Here is a 16,175-nt window from a genome sequence, read left to right on the forward strand (position 1 = left end):
ACCCTCAACAAACAAAGGATCTGCAACTGTTTACCATAAAACACAGCTGGGAGACTCACAAAAGTAAGAGTCAAGAGTAGTTAAGAAAGAAACGATTAAGTTAGGAGAAAGCTTACTTTTTAAAATTTATGACAGAAAGTATAAAATGATATTAGACACAACATTGATGCTCCAGAAAGCAAGAATGAGGAAGTGTCGATTGAAATGTGAAGTCAACATCTCTCAGGTGTTGAAGGGTTGGGATAGAAAAGGTCTGAGGATGAATTTAGAAACCCTACTTTCTTTTATATGTAATAAGGGGTTTGGGTTGGGAGGATTTGGGTCGCCATTTAGAAGTTTATTCTGTTTTGTTGTTTAATTGGGTTACTTGGCCTTGTGATATACTTTTATTTTATAAATCAATAAAAGCCCAAAATTTAATTTAAAAAAAAATTAGGACCACAAGATTCAAAAGTTTCATTTATTTTCTTAAATTTCTTGTCAAGTTAAATTAGGTCATTCTTTTTAAAATAGAGTGAGTATTAAAAAAAATAATAGGTAAATTATATTCTAAGAAAATATTTATATAATACATAAATTGAATTCTAAGAAAATTGTTATGTAATTGATCTTTTTTGTAGTGTTAAACATCGGCATCTCTAATTTTAAAATTATGGGTTTAAGAAATATAGATAATGAAATATAATTTAGAAAAAAATAAAACTTGTAACAAAAAATGAATAAAAAATAATTACTTAGATGAAGTAAAATGAACAACAATTACTAAATAGGAATCGATTTTATTCAAATTTAAATTGAAAAACATATTACATGACAACTTCGGACTACTAAAATTATTTGAAAAAAATATATTGCATAAACATTAAACTTACTCAAAGACTACATGATAACTAATCAATGGTAAACAAAGTCCAAATCAACATAACACATAAAAACTTCCAATAGTTTCTTTTTTCTGTTCTTCATTCCATATTCTTTTCAAAACACGATTCTCCTGCTCAATTTCGTTAATCATATCCTTCAAATGATTTTATTTTTCTTCGAATTCTTTTAGCAATGTTCTAAGAAAATCTTCATCTTCTATGACTTCGTTGAGATTAAATAGCATGTCAAACTTTATAGTGTTCGATGAAAACGTCGTATCACCATCGAATGTGGATCTCTTCAATCGTGACAAAATGGTGTTCATTTCATTTATTGACATACTTTCTATCCACAAAAAATAATCACATCCATCGTTTTTCTAAAACTACAAAATAAGGAAAAAAGTTAATATACACATATTTTTAATTGAACAACTTAAAATTTTTAGCTTCGAACGCGCACAGCTCTAAAACTTACGACCAAGATTTCTTTGAGTCCTTGATGTTTTCATCTTACAATATTCATTGCATTTACATACATCTGGTTCAATTGAACATAAAGACACTTCGGATCGTTGAGACATAATCAAGGAATTTTCAAAGCTCAAAAGAGATGATATTAGTAGAATAATATGATAGATGAATGAGATAAAATGAAGTGAATCAACAACACATTTATAAGTGAAAAAATTGTACTGAAGTGACAAAACATTCACGATATAAGAATCTTTTCAGGAATAACAAGCAGGCGATGAATTTCTCAGTAGTGAATCTTTTCAGGAACAACAAGCAAACAATTCATTATATTACCAAATTTTTTTTATCAAATGTACTGTATTAATAATTTTTTCTTCCCCAAACATTTAACAGATGGTGTTAGTTGTAGTTTGCTCAAAAATTGGTAAACTGTTTATTTTATAACATAAATAAAAGTACTATCCATGTTGACTCCTAAGTCTGAAAAAGTATCTCTTTTACCTTCGGACTCGAATAAAAACATCTTTCAATATTTCAAAGACTATTTGTGCACATTTGGCCCCATTATTGTCATTGAGTTGATGATCTAACCCCATAACTTTTCAAAGAACCTTCGAGATAACACCCTGATTGATCCCAAATCGAAAGCGGGGAGCCCTCAAAATATAACAACAAACAGCCAAAAATTTGATTCGCAGTTTCACACACACACACAGAGGCTAAAAAGCGCCCTAAAATCTCCTTACATTTTCCTTGTTCCGTAAACAAACAAACAATGGCGAATGATTCCGGTACCAATCAACCGCCGTCGCCGTCGACGGCGTCGACGTCGTCTACGGCGGATTCGTATATCGGGAGTTTCATTAGTCTGATATCCAAGTTCGAGGTTCGTTATGAAGGCGTGCTCTACTATCTTAACCCACAAGACTCTTCTCTTGGCTTGAAAAACGGTTAGATTTGTACACCGCTTTTCTTTCTCTTTTGTTATATTCATTGATTGTTATGCATGGTTGTATGTATGTTTTGCTGATGGAAATGGATTATAATTTCTCTCTTACAAAGAGAAATTATATAAGGTTAAGTTGCACCTTAAATAACAAAGAGAAAGAAAGCAAGTAAAAAGCTGCCCGGACACCACTGTTATTACAAAAAAAAAAAAAAAAAAACAAGAAGCCAGTAATAGTTGGCCGGACCACCACAGTTATCAAAAAAAGAAAAGCGAGTAAAAAATTCACTACTAGTTAAAATCTGGTTTCGGAAATGTATTTAGATGTGAGTTTGTAAGTTGGTTAATGGTGTCTTGTGGATGTGGATGTTCAAGTGAAGCAGAAGGTGGCACCTATGTTACTGTTGACAGATTTCACTTCCAATAAGACCATATCTATAGCATTCTATTCTAAATAAAAAGAAGATCGAATTTCTGTAAAAACTAGACATAAGGAAGCGGGTAATAAATTCAACATCAACATACTAGGTGAAATCTTACAAGTGGGGTCTGGGGAGGATAGAGAGTACGTGGATCTTACCACTACCTTGTGGAGGTAGAAAGGCTGTTTCGGGAGGATCCTTGGCTCGAGTACACAAAATTAAAGTAGATATGAAAGGGGAAGACGACTGTGAAGAAAATAGAGAAGGTGCAACTCGGTGAACTAAAGGTCCCGCTATGTGCAAGGTCTGAGGAAGGGCCCGACCTTAAGGGTCTATTGTACGCAGTCTTATCTTGCATTTTTTGCGAGAGGCTGTTTTCAATGCTTGAATCCATGACCTCCTGGTCACATGACTTCAAGGATCCCTTTGAAGAAAACATAGCCACAAAAAAGAAGTGTGGGATAAATGCGGGAAAGCAAAAAATCTAGGAGGGATTATTTGTCTTCCTAGTCTTTGATATAAGAAAGGACTGTAGAAAAAATCCTTTTTTCTGCATGGCCATAGTAGTTTTCAATAATGTTAGTGAATGAAGAGAGCTTCTTGGAATTTCTTGTTACCTTTTCATTTTTTTATGAAAAACTTACTGAAATTTCGTTGGATGTTTGATTATCAGGGTTGCTTTCTTGTAAACTAGTCAGAATTGGAATGGATGTTTAAATGAATCCTCCAATTCTTTTATTTCTTATGTGAAACAGTTGAGTTTGGATATATGCATATTTCACGTGTTCTTTTTGGTTTTGCCATAGTGGTGCTGCTTCCAATTATGAGAGCAGCAGTTTTCGGCATAGGTTCACTATTTATTACTGCATCCTATGTGGTTTGCCTATTTAATAACTTGACGGAGCTTGAACTGGGAAATTGAGCAGGTGAAGGGCCATTTATATAACTTTAGATCAACTGAATTGACATGCAAAACTTGCATATCTAGAAAATGTGCATAGAGTCGGAATACTAGTCATTGACTCATGATTAAGTTATTTTTGTAGGCCGAAAGTCTATGACCGCAAGCCAAAAATTATCTTAAAATGGAGAATCGAAGTGTTAATTTTGGGATTTATGAGAATACGAGCTGGCTTTTAAGTATTTAGTTACTCACTGAATAGAGCGAGAGTTCTGATCACTATGTATTTCTTGCTTGGAATGAGAGTGGAGTTCAAGTGATCCAAGTCTATGTTTGGCTTCATGAACAAAAGGGTAAAGAGAGAAGCAATTGACAGGTAGGGAACACTTGTTGTCAGGATGGTGGATATGAGGAGTTGGAAATCCAAGCCTAGGCTTTTGATTGAAAAACTGAAATGATATAAAGAGAATGAATGAATACTTTGTATCTTAGTTTTAGTATTTGGTATTTTGGAAGGGAGGTAAAAGAGGGGTTAAAATAGTAATTTCAGAATGCCCTGCTGGTTGCATGCTTATGATTATTTTCATTTCGGTGCTTCATTAATTATAGAAAAAAAATCTTCTTTTAACCAGTGCTCTATTTGCAGTGAGATCATATGGAACTGAGGGACGTAAGAAAGACGGTCCGCAGATTCCTCCAAGCGATAAAGTTTTTGAATTTATTTTGTTTCGTGGGAGTGACATTAAGGTACGTGCGTATATTCTGATTGGTAAAGAAATCTCATTTCTACTTTTAGTAAAGAGACCCAATCCAGTCGGTTTACCGTGATGCTACTACTTTTGACAGTATATGCTCATTCCAAAATATTTGTGCGTAAAGTTTTTAATTTCTCTTTGATATTAAGTAAAATATGCATTGTTGGTACTTATCATTACTCAACTGAGAAACCAATTTTATGTTTGGAGAGGAAGTTTATTGTGCCATGTTGTGTTGACTATGCCTCTTATTTTTTTGCTAACCGTGGTGCCTGGGTCAATGTGTATGCACCTTGACTATGTCTCTTATGATTCACTTCATTTGATTTAACTAGTTAGACTCGTGAGGATATCTTCATATTAGACAACCTAGAGGGAATTGTGTAGAATTTGTGTATTCAATCAATTGAAAAAATTTGCACCAAAATGATGCCAAAAGTACGTATTTGCTTTCAAAAAATTGATCCAACTGTCTATACACAGGCTTTTTCCTTACACATAACATAAATAAAACGAGGGATCCTTTATTTCCAGTGCTATTTATTCTAGTTATGTAAATCTTTGAGCAGGGTGATGAATAAAGATGTTTTAGGGGGTTACTTGAAGGGTTTTGATGCTTCTGTTGGGGGGTGGGGGTGTAGGAACAGTATCGGTTCCTCTCTTGTTGTTCGCGGACGATACCTTGGTCTTTTGTGATGCTGTGACTCAGTTGGATTATTTAGGCCGAGTTCTCACTTGGTTTCAGGCGGTTTCAAGACTTACAATTAATTTGAGGAAGTGTGAGATTATTCCTATTGGGGAGGTGAATGACATTGGATCGCTTGTTCAAGTTTTGAATTGTAGGGTTGGGGTTCTTCCGACAACATATCTTGGAGTACCAGTAGGTGCATCAAACACGGATCACACGGTATGGAATCCGGTTATTTAGAGGGTTGAGAAGGGATTAGCAGGGTGACAAACGAGATATTTGTCTAAAGGCAGGCAGGAAGTACTCATTAAGAGCACACTATCGAGCATCCACACTTACTTCATGGGTTTGTTTCATTCATTGAAAAGTTGGAAAAGATTCAAAGAAATTTTCTATGGGATGCAGCAAATAGGGTAAGGAAATTTCACTTGGTGCGGTCGGAGACTACCACATCTCCTAAAAAATGGGAGGTCTTGCCATTTAAGGTATGAAGGCGTTTAATAAAGCCTTACTTGAGAAGTGGTTATGGAGGTCAGGTGGAGGTACAAGCTTTGTGGAGTGGGGTAAATATGGGATTACGGAAGGAGGGTGGACAACTAGAGATATCACTTTGCCTTTCCGGTGTGGTCTACGGAGGAGTATCTTGAAGATTTTAGGAAAATATCTATTCAATGCTGGAGATGTAAGGAGAGTAAATTTTGGGTGTCATAATTGGTATGGGGACATATTATTGAAAGATGATTTTTAGAGATTGTATAGAATAACTTGCCAAAGAGAATCGAAATACAACATATTAGGGGACATGGGGTGGAGAGACTTTTTTGGGATTGACTTCATTTCTTCAATTTATTTGTAAATTTTTGCTTTGCTGATTTTGTTTGTCAGTTTCCTTTTAGGCAGAAGATCATCATTTTCGATCATTGCCCTTGAAGGTTGATTTCTAAGAAAAATATCTTCTTTTTCAGGATTTGCAAGTAAAATCCTCACCATCGCCTCAAGTGGAAGAATCATTGAATAATGATCCTGCAATTATTCAGGTGCTAATCTCCTTAATTCACAATACATGACACCTTAAATTATCTATTTTAAAATTTGCATGGGGAATTATTCTGATAATATGTACCCAAGAAATCTGATAGTAGTTGCTAGATTTTATTTTTATTCCACAGTAATGTAATGCCATTTTTGTTGCTGTAGTCAAGCTGTGCTGGCGTTGCCCCAAGCTCTTCAAAATCGGTATCACTTAATGGTGGATCTTTGACAGAATATGGCTCTTACAAGGGACCTGCTTCATTGAACATTGTGCCACCTTCTCATCAATCTGCAAGCCAATTTGAATATGGCGCTTCTCAGGCAACTCAATCCAACACGGGTTCTTATGCAACTCCCTCTTACCAGCAAAGATACAGTGAACCCACAAGCAGTCACCATGCTCCACAACATTCTATTCCACCTGCTGCTTCACATGCGATGATGCAGGATTTTCTGCAGGGATACCCACTCCAAGGCCCTGAACATTTCACTTCAGCTGTTCTAACAAAAAGCGTAGCTCCAGTGCCTTTGGTAACCACTGCAAATTCTTTAACCAGCAGACAGAGTCTTGCACCACCGCAACTTCCTATGGCTCCGAGTACTAACACTATGTCTCCCTTGTTATCTGTAACCTCTTCCATACCTTCTTACTTATATACTCCTGCATTTCCCCAATCTAGTCAAAATGTGGGTAACTCTGGGGCTCCAATCCTTGCTAGAATAGGTTCTACTGCTCCACCCTTATTTCCTGTATCCCCAGTTGTAGATCCCTCATCAGGTGTCTTTCCACAACAACCCCCTAGATTGCTAACTCCGGATCAGTTATCTCTCCCTAGATTTTCTGGGCAACTATATTCAGATCAGAACCTTGGTGCTCTCAGCTCAGAGCCTCTGAATCCATCATCATCATTTACTACTCCAGCAGTCCAAACACCATTGTTGCCACTGCCACCTGCTGCAAAGAAGGTATTTGCTCTTCCATTTTTTGATGAGCGTCTGGTTAAGTTTTTGCCATATTATAGAACCATTTCTACCCTTATGTAGTTCAATTGCTTTATTCTATTATTTGTAGTGGTAAGTCCATTAGATGTCAGTATTAAAGTGGTTGAATCACTGTGAAAGTGGTTCTGCCTATCATTCATCTAATTGCTTCGACAACTGACCATGTTCATCCGATGCTTGCTTGCTGCTTTCCTTTTTATCGGGCATTGGGTCCTACTAGAATCTTAAGTAATGCCCTTGCTTGTCAAAGCGTGATGTGCTTGATAGTTTGATTCTATCAGTGTCCTCCTTTGCCTTAAAATTCAAACTTCAGATTTGTGTTCCGTATTGTTTTAGACACAGTTTTGTTGCATGAGTACTTCTAAGGGTAAATCCAATTGGATGACGTGACATGACACAATAATGCATATTTTCTGTAATCTTGTAGCAACCAATGGACTTACCTTTATTTTACTCTTTTATGGAAAATGAATAACCTAGAAGCAATAGAACTAGAAGTCAGTAATTCTAGATGCAGCTTTCCGTCACATTGTGGATTTAGACGCAAAAGCTAATGCCTGCCACCTCTCCAAAGCCCGAGGAAGCTTCTTATTATATAAGGTGTGCCTGTATAGGCATATGGTGGATATATGAATATGTTGTGGTGAAAGCCTAGAAAGCACCCAAGGGTGTGGCCTAGTGGTCATTCAACACTAGGTGATTCAAATCCCAGCAGAGACAAAAAAACATTAAGTGGTTCTTACCATTGGTGAGTCGAGTTACCTGATATTTGTTGTTGTTGGGAGGTGGCAGATATCCCGTTGATTTAGTCGAGGTGCGCGAAAGCAAGTCCGGACACCACGGTTATCTCCAAAAAAAAAAAACCCTAGCATATTGATGTGTAGGATAACAGATTAAGGCCTCTGACAAAAGGGGTGCATTTTCAGTAGAGTAAGAGAGAAACAATGGAAGAAATAGCATTATTGAAGTTTTTACCATTTTGGTGTTTACCACTGGTAACTCAAACTGAAAATCTGGAACACAAGATGGAGGAGGAGAAGAGCTTTGGTTGTATTTGTTTTGGGCCAGTTAGAATAAAGGGGCTTAGGTGGGTTGGGGTTTATGTCTAAGAAGTTAAACGAGAATTCCTTCTCAAAAATAAAGAAGTTAAATGAGAATAATTGACTATAGTAACACTCCTGCATTCCTTGGGCATAATTCCTTAAGGCAGGAATTGCGTCATCATAGCTGCTGTAAGATTCTCTGCGATCAAGAAGTTTTGGACTTGAAGATCCAAATTCCAAACCATTTCCAAAAGAGTTTCAAAATGAATGACGCTTCCTTCACAACGCAAATTGCCTTTGCTTCGTATAGGAACAATTTCAGTTCTGCTTTATAAATGTTTTTTCCTCCCTTCTCAAAAAATGTTTCTGGCTCTGGAATCAATTTCATAACCATCTAGCTTATGAATTTGTTTGTGTTAAACTTTTGCAGTTGCAATCATCTTCAGATTTTACGGAGGAGTTCGATTTTGCTGCAATGAATGAGAAGTTCAATAAGGATGAAGTATGGGGTTATCTTGGAAAAACAAAACAAACAGCTAAAAAGATGGACGGCGAGGATATTGGTATAGTCAATGAGGACAAGGGGAATGAAGATGGTCATGGCTTGGATTCTAATGCTGATCCCAAAGTAGGTGTCAAACATTTTAACATGTATAAGCGAATTATCCACATGTTATTTTGCAGTATATTCGTCTCCACCAGCCCTTGAGTTATATTACTTATATAATTTGATTCAGTAAGCGTTTCAATTTTGGATCATTTACTTCTCCTTCTGATCTCTGTGCAGCCTGCCTATAATAAGGATGACTTCTTTGATAATATATCCCGCAACACAGTTGTTCGTGGAGGCAGGAATGGGCAGAATCGTTTGTCTCAGAGGATGAGGCAGGATAGTGAGGTTTGTCTATACCCCTCAAACGAGTATTAGAAGGATTTTGATCAATTGCTATTGCACACTAGTTGCAGGAACTAACAAGTCACTCCTTTTTATTTTCCATCCAGACTTTTGGTCATCAGCAAAGGCCTTATCCTGGGTATGGTGGTTATGGGCCTGGACATGGTGGGCACCGTGGTGGATATGGTTATGGTTGGGGAAGGGGGTATAATAACTATGGAAGTAGGGGTCGTGGAGGAGGGTACATGAGGTAACCTACCTATTCATTGGAATTTCACACGGTGTCCGATAATGCCGTTTTGCTGCAGTATTCAACCCAAATGCAGAGTAAATCTCCCGCTAGTTTATGACATTTGCTGAGGAGTTCAATACCAAATGTTACCAAACTGCCAATTACTACAGTTGCCAGGTGTATTAGGAATTGTTGCTCATGGCTGGTTCATGTTATTTTTTGGTTCAGTGAGCCAGGTTTTTCTGTATGCTTCTTTACAGAGACTATTATTATCGTTCGTATGTATGCCCTGGTGGGGATTTGAGTTTTTCTATCACTTCATTTGTTCGGGATTTGACGTGTAAGTTGTCTGTTATTTTCTCTAGCTCAAATTAGATACGGGAAATGAACTTTTTCTCATCATTCTCTGCAGTTTTAAAATACCTTGAACTTTGTCTAAACCAAAGTACTATATTACTGATATTTTCAATGAAGATGCACTAGCAGGTTAATATATCTCTCTTTAATTTCTCTTGCATTTTGATGATGCTCTTTGTTGCTACCATTATATGTTCGCAGGTGCTAATTTTTGTGCATATATTGCCCTCTTGGCAAAAGGATGGCTTTTGCCTTTTTATTTTTCTCAAAATATGATGAAATTCTGTTGATAGTAAACTGCAATTAAAGCTTTTCAATTGTTCACGTTGACCAAAAAAAATTCAAGCCCTTTCTCGAGGGTACCTTTCACGTGAGAGTCGTGAATATCGAACAGGATTTTGGGAGGGGAACTGGTCCCTCTAATTTAGTTGATTTTTTTTTTTTTCTGATTCTTTTTTGAAGTTTTTCTTGGACAAGTTTTATACATTGATAAACACGTCAATGCAAACTTTCCTGAGACGGTGGAGGATTTTTTAGCTGGCCACGTGCATTGCCGACTTATGAAGTATTAATTATACATTTCATAGTATTATTTGCAGTATGATAATACATCACCACCATGTGGAGAAGAAAACAATTATTTGCACTGTGATGACACATTATCACCATGTGGATAAAAAAACATCTTTTTCTTAGATTATAGAAGGGCCACATGAAATGAAACATAGATTTCACTTTATTCTCCTTCCATCGCCTCAACAATCGCCCCATAGGGCTGGGCATATTTTGATTTTTCGATTTTCTGGATCAGTTTTGGTTTTCAATTTTTAAAATTCGAACGGTTTGATTTTCAGTTTTTCAAAAAAAATAAATAAAAATAATTTCGATTAATCGAAATTTTATAAATAATTAATAATTTATATATATATATATATATATATATATATATAATATTTAATATATAATAATATAATATAAATATATAATAGTAACCCTAATAACTAATAAGTAATAGCACGCCACATACAACTAACAACATACATCAATCCAATAGTCGAACAATCGATCGAACCATAGACTGCCGGCGAGATCGTCGTTTGTACAACAACACCAGAGCCGGCGATCAGACGACCATTGTGGGCTACAGCGCGAAGTGCCGACTGTGGTCTTTCCGGCAGCGACCATTCTTTGGAGTTCCTATTATTTATGCAAACTTATGCATAATGAAATATATTATGTTAAACTTATGGTTATATCATTTAATTTCATCCATGTTGAGTTATTTATATCTGGAAATGAAAAATAGGTTGAATTATTCTTTTTAATAAAAAATATTAATTTTAAATGTCCAGTCATAACAAAGAGAGGTTTACTACTTTAATCTTAAAAATAGAAATGGAAATTCAAACTAGTCGAACAGAATTTGTAGAAATCGAACTGAACCAAATTTATTTTGGTTTGATTACGGTTGTCATTTTTGTCAATTCGAAAATCGACAAACCGAACCGATATTAAATTATCAAACTGAACAAATCGAATGTCCAGCCCTAATCCCCCAACCTAAAATAAAAAAGAAAGGGAAAGAACTCCGAAAACAAACGATTTTTTTTTTAGTCCAAACTTGGTAGATAAGAGTTATCTGAAATATGTGGTGGTAAGATGTAATAGATATTCCACACAAATTAACCCGGAAACCACAGTTGTAAAAAGGAAACATAAGACAGGCTAAAATCTGCAAAGATAGAATAGTTGCACATTTTATTTTGAATTTGGATCTTATGTGCTTTCTTTTAGGAGGAAGAAGAGCATTGATTCTCTATCTCTATAATAAAAAGGAATAATTAAAAAATTGTTGCTAAGTAAGTCTATACATTTTGTATTTCATTTCTCATCTTGTATATATCTTTCTACGTATTCAATTACTTGTAGAGGTATCTTGCCATCTTGTTTGTACCGGATTCTTCTTCTTTATTTTCAAGGTGAGGTAAGCAAGTGTTGAGCTCAAAGTTACAAATACCAAAATTGCTGAAATAATGTAGACACCATCTTTGACTATGTAACATTCACCATCAAGCCACCCTTCACCAAGTGGTTGGCTTTTGCTCATGCTAATGCTAGTTCCTATCAAAATTATTCCCATCACAAAGCTCATCCTGCAAAATATCCAATCAACAGTCCATTTATAACTAAGTGGTCTAGATTTCAGAGCCCAACACAAAATTCTAAAACAAATAATCATGAAAAGACACTATTCTATGTATAGAAAGTATTTTGATTGGAAAATTATACAAACTTACATCAAGAAAAGATACTAATATTTTATAAATTGATGAATTTTTATGGCGCTGATATTGAAACTTTTAAGAAATTCAATCCATTCACATTCACTTTTACTTGTCCATCATACTAAAAATATATATTCATTTTTGCTTGTTCAGTTTAAAACTAAGAGATAATTTATCATTTAGTTCTTAATTTATCCTTGACTGTAATCATATCCTAACGCATTTTCAAACATTGAATTATTATATTCAAAGTGTAATAGAATAACATATCATTTAGTTCTTAATTTATCCTTGACTGTAATCATATCCTAACGCATTTTCAAACATTGAATTATTATATTCAAATAATAGAGTAACATGACTAAGTTTCTATTCTATCAAATGACTTAAGTATAGAAGTTTTTCAATTCAAGTTGATAATTTTTCCTTATTTACACATGATAAAAATATTTATGATAAATCAATCATTTTCACTTTTAAAGAAAAGAAAGTGAAGAATTTACGTTATTTATAACGATGGCATAAATCTTTTTTAGACTATTATATCATTTTTATCTGTTATAACAAGTACTTTATCTTATTTTTTTGAATTGCATATTTACATTTGTTGAAGTCTTAGATGATATCTTTCGAATGATTTTTTTTTTTTTCGTTGATAATGTTTATAACTTAAACTTGAAAAGAAATGGCATGTTAGAAATGGATGGAGTACCTACCATGAAAGAACACAAATGAGGCTGTTAAAGGTAAGCTTCTTGTTAGGCTTTGAACTGTTTTGATGGTCCCTTGAGAAGCAAATTGTACATATCAACAAGTTCCCAATCACTTGTGCAATTAATAAACAAATTAAAGCTCCAATCCCCAATTCAAAGGCCACACTTCCTGGCAAGTAACACCATTTTCCATCAAACCTGAGATCTTTCTTCTGCCAGAGAGAAAAAAAAACAATCAAATAAAATTGATCAAACCGAAAATTCCAATTGACAAAAATAAAGGGTCGGACCACAAGGTTCTATTGTATGCAACCTTATCCACTGTTTCTGCATGACCTCCTGATCAAATGACGACAACTTTACCAGTTATGTCAAAACGAAGGAAAAAGGAAAAGCTTACCTTTGTTTTCTTGAATTCAGCAGCTATGCATAGAGAGATGGAAACAAGGCCAAGGGCAGTGATAAGGGAGACAAGAATTGGGTATATGAATTGGTGATTTTCCATAACACTTTTTTTTTTCTTCTCTTTATGGGGTTGTGTTTCAATGAGAGAATAAAGAGAGAGCAAAAGAGAGAAGGGGGCAAAGTAGAAAAAACTGAGGTTTCAAAGAAATCTTGAAGATTACTCAAAGGATATATGGTTTGGTGGTAGACAAGGTCTCTTTGATGTCTTTGATTTTTCTTGGAAATATAGGTATCAATTCTTGATTGTAATTAACTCATTTTTTTGTTTTTGGATTAATGTAATCACACCCATGATAAATGATCATCATTTGGTCAACTCTTAATGAACTGTTCTTATGGATTTTCAAGTTGTTGACGGAGAGAGACATTTGTTGGGGTGGGTGGAGTGAGAGGTGGGGGAGTTGGAGTGTTTTTTATGGTTATGACTAAGTACATCCTTATTTGTTTTGAAGAGGTTTATGTGGGGAAGGGGAGTTTTAAGGATAGATTTCTACAATTGGATATAATTAATGTAACAAATTTTCTTCACTTACAATTAATAAGGTATTTTATGAAATTAAGGATAAGCTTCTTTTATTTTTTAATCAACTTTTTTTTAACTTGTTTGGTTTGCAGATCAATTTATTCTGGGATTATAATTCTGAAATTATAATCCTTGAATAAATTTATTTTTTCGAGAGGTAACATAAAATAATACTACCAAGTTAGATGAGATAAGGTATTCTGGGAGGTGACATAAAAGTATACTGTCAAATTAGATAAGATAAAACGAAATATCCACGATTAGTTTGAAATTAAAATCAGATTTTACTTAGTTGATGACAAATTCAACTAAATAAATTATAAATTTAAATTCAAACTAAATTGTGGATATCCCACGAACCAAACAATTAACTTTGTGTTTTGTTAAAACAACATATGCAATATACGCTACAATAATAATAATAATAAAGGCTTAAGCTGTAACAAACATGCATTTTAATAAAGTGGTAAAACTTTTATCGATATTAGCTAAGTACAACTAGATCTAGTATCGTTATAGGTTGTTGAAGCATTTACAAAAAGTGCTAAAATATAATTGCCTTTAAAAAATTAATTTAATAATAATTACACTAATATCATTAAATATCTTTTTTTTGGGTATAATAGTAGGATACTGTATTAAATACTTATTTTTAGTATTTTATAATAAATTTTTATTGACATAAAGCATCAATAACTCATGACCTCTTAAATTTATCGATTCCATTCATTTTATACTTCCAAATCCCTCCCACACGTTAGGAGTATCAAATTACCCTTCTACAAACCAAAGAGGAAAAAAAAATATTTAATTAGTCAATTACAGATCAAATGAGAAAGTAGATAATTAGAACAAAGACAGAAAATAATTAAATGTATTTGACTTTTTGAGCTGTATCTGCCACTGAGTGATGCAATTTTGCAGATGATCTGGGAAGTAACGAGACAAATGAGAAAGAAACTTTTAAAAATAAAAAAATAAAAAAATTGGTACTTCTTCATTTTCATTTTACTTGACTTATTTATTAAAAGTAATTATTTTAATTTATTTATTTAATTATAAATAAAGAAAAATTTATATTAATATTTTTATTTCTATTTTTAGTATTACAGAATTGTATAAAATACTAAGATTAAAATTTAAAATTTTAAAATATCATTAACAAAATTAATTTAGTAAAATATAATTCTAAATTTAACAGGGATAAAGTAAAATAAATCAAAGAGAGTATTTTAGATAGTGGAAGACTTGAGTAAAGTTTCCACAAAGACCAATTTATGGTGGACCACCAATATGGATGCTAACAATTTCGTTTGTCACACTATTTTGGACCCATTTAAAAATTTAGACGTGTGGAATGAGCACAATAATTTACCAAGTATTTTGATGATGATGACCCTCCCTAACTGTTTGTGTATTAGATGAGATTTTAAGGCAGCTAGTAAAATACCAACAATACTTTGCCTCTTTTCAAGTTCAATGAAGGGGGATTAACTTCCTAAACCCACTTACAAAGATATCATTAATGAGACAAATCTACAAATCTCCAGTATTTTCTCTATAGACTTCACCAATTTATCATCCTTTACCTTATCCGTGGAGGAGGATTTCATTAATCTCACCATATAGGACAAACAACACCTCTATCTCTCCTGGAAGTACACAGTTCAAATTAAAGTTTTTGGAAAAAAATTCAACTATCAGTTCATAAAGGACAAGCTTAAGGAACTATGGAAGCTTGAAGAGAAAATCATACTCATCAATTTGGGAATGGATTACTGCACAGTTAAACCCTCAATGGAGAAAAGCCAGCACATAGTCTTGCACGATGGGCCGTGGTTCATTGGAGGTCATTTCGTCATTGTGCCAGGTTGGGACAACTTTTGTTCCTTCAGAGAATCAAATTCACACCACAACCATCTGGCTTAGGCTCCTCTCACCTTACCACGGAGTTCTACGACCACTTAATTATGGAGAAAATTGGGCAAAAAATTAAAAATTATTGAAAATAGATTCATGCGCACCCTCCATCTTGAGAGGAAGATATGCACGAATTTGTGTACAAATCCCCTTAGAAATCTCTATTCGGACATCCATCACCATTGCCAGTCATAAATAATCCATCGGCTATGAGGGCGAAAGATTTTTGTGCACGAGAAGTGGGCGACTGGGTCATACGCTCGTCAATAGTATACACGCACCACCACAAAAACCAATCCAACCCATAGAGGTTACTGTTAATACGAAGTCGAGAGCCAACGAATGAAAAATTGTCTAATTTGTAAAATAGAAAAAGTACACCAGCCGTGAGTCCTTATCAAAAGATCCAGGTAACCCAAATCATCCTCCTATTATGAAGGTAAAACTTTACAACGATACGACAAGTAAGTTCCCAGGCTTTTTCTCTGTCCGATTCCATTGCCGGAAAACTCTAAGTATGAAAATCAATTGAGACCTAACCAAGGAACCAAGTCTATTAGAGATAAAGCTGAGCCTTCAAATGATATTGGGCCTCACCTATCTTCTAAGAAAACAAGGCCTATGTGGAGCTCTGAGTTCTCCAAACCCTTCACCTA

At 34.5% G+C, this 16,175-nt stretch overlaps 2 protein-coding genes across 2 annotated transcripts; one reads left to right on the forward strand and one right to left on the reverse strand.

Annotated features, from left to right (window-relative positions):
- The first annotated feature begins 1,892 nt into the window (after positions 1-1,892).
- On the forward strand, positions 1,893-9,751 carry LOC107871068 (protein decapping 5). The gene is made up of 7 exons (XM_016717868.2): positions 1,893-2,290; positions 4,256-4,356; positions 6,018-6,089; positions 6,250-7,050; positions 8,560-8,757; positions 8,917-9,027; positions 9,132-9,751. The coding sequence occupies exons 1-7, from the start codon at positions 2,116-2,118 to the stop codon at positions 9,276-9,278; spliced, it is 1,605 nt and encodes a 534-aa protein (XP_016573354.1). The 5' UTR covers positions 1,893-2,115; the 3' UTR covers positions 9,279-9,751.
- Positions 9,752-11,346: 1,595 nt separating this feature from the next.
- LOC107853823 (protein MODIFYING WALL LIGNIN-2) lies at positions 11,347-13,504 on the reverse strand. Its single transcript, XM_016698818.2, has 3 exons — positions 13,012-13,504; positions 12,615-12,823; positions 11,347-11,766 (listed from the first exon to the last, which is right to left on the reverse strand). Exons 1-3 carry the CDS (start codon positions 13,114-13,116, stop codon positions 11,529-11,531), a joined length of 552 nt encoding a protein of 183 aa, XP_016554304.2. The 5' UTR covers positions 13,117-13,504; the 3' UTR covers positions 11,347-11,528.
- Between the last annotated feature and the right edge of the window lie 2,671 nt (positions 13,505-16,175).

Source organism: Capsicum annuum, chromosome 1 (assembly GCF_002878395.1).
Source record: "Capsicum annuum cultivar UCD-10X-F1 chromosome 1, UCD10Xv1.1, whole genome shotgun sequence".
NCBI lineage: Eukaryota > Viridiplantae > Streptophyta > Magnoliopsida > Solanales > Solanaceae > Capsicum > Capsicum annuum.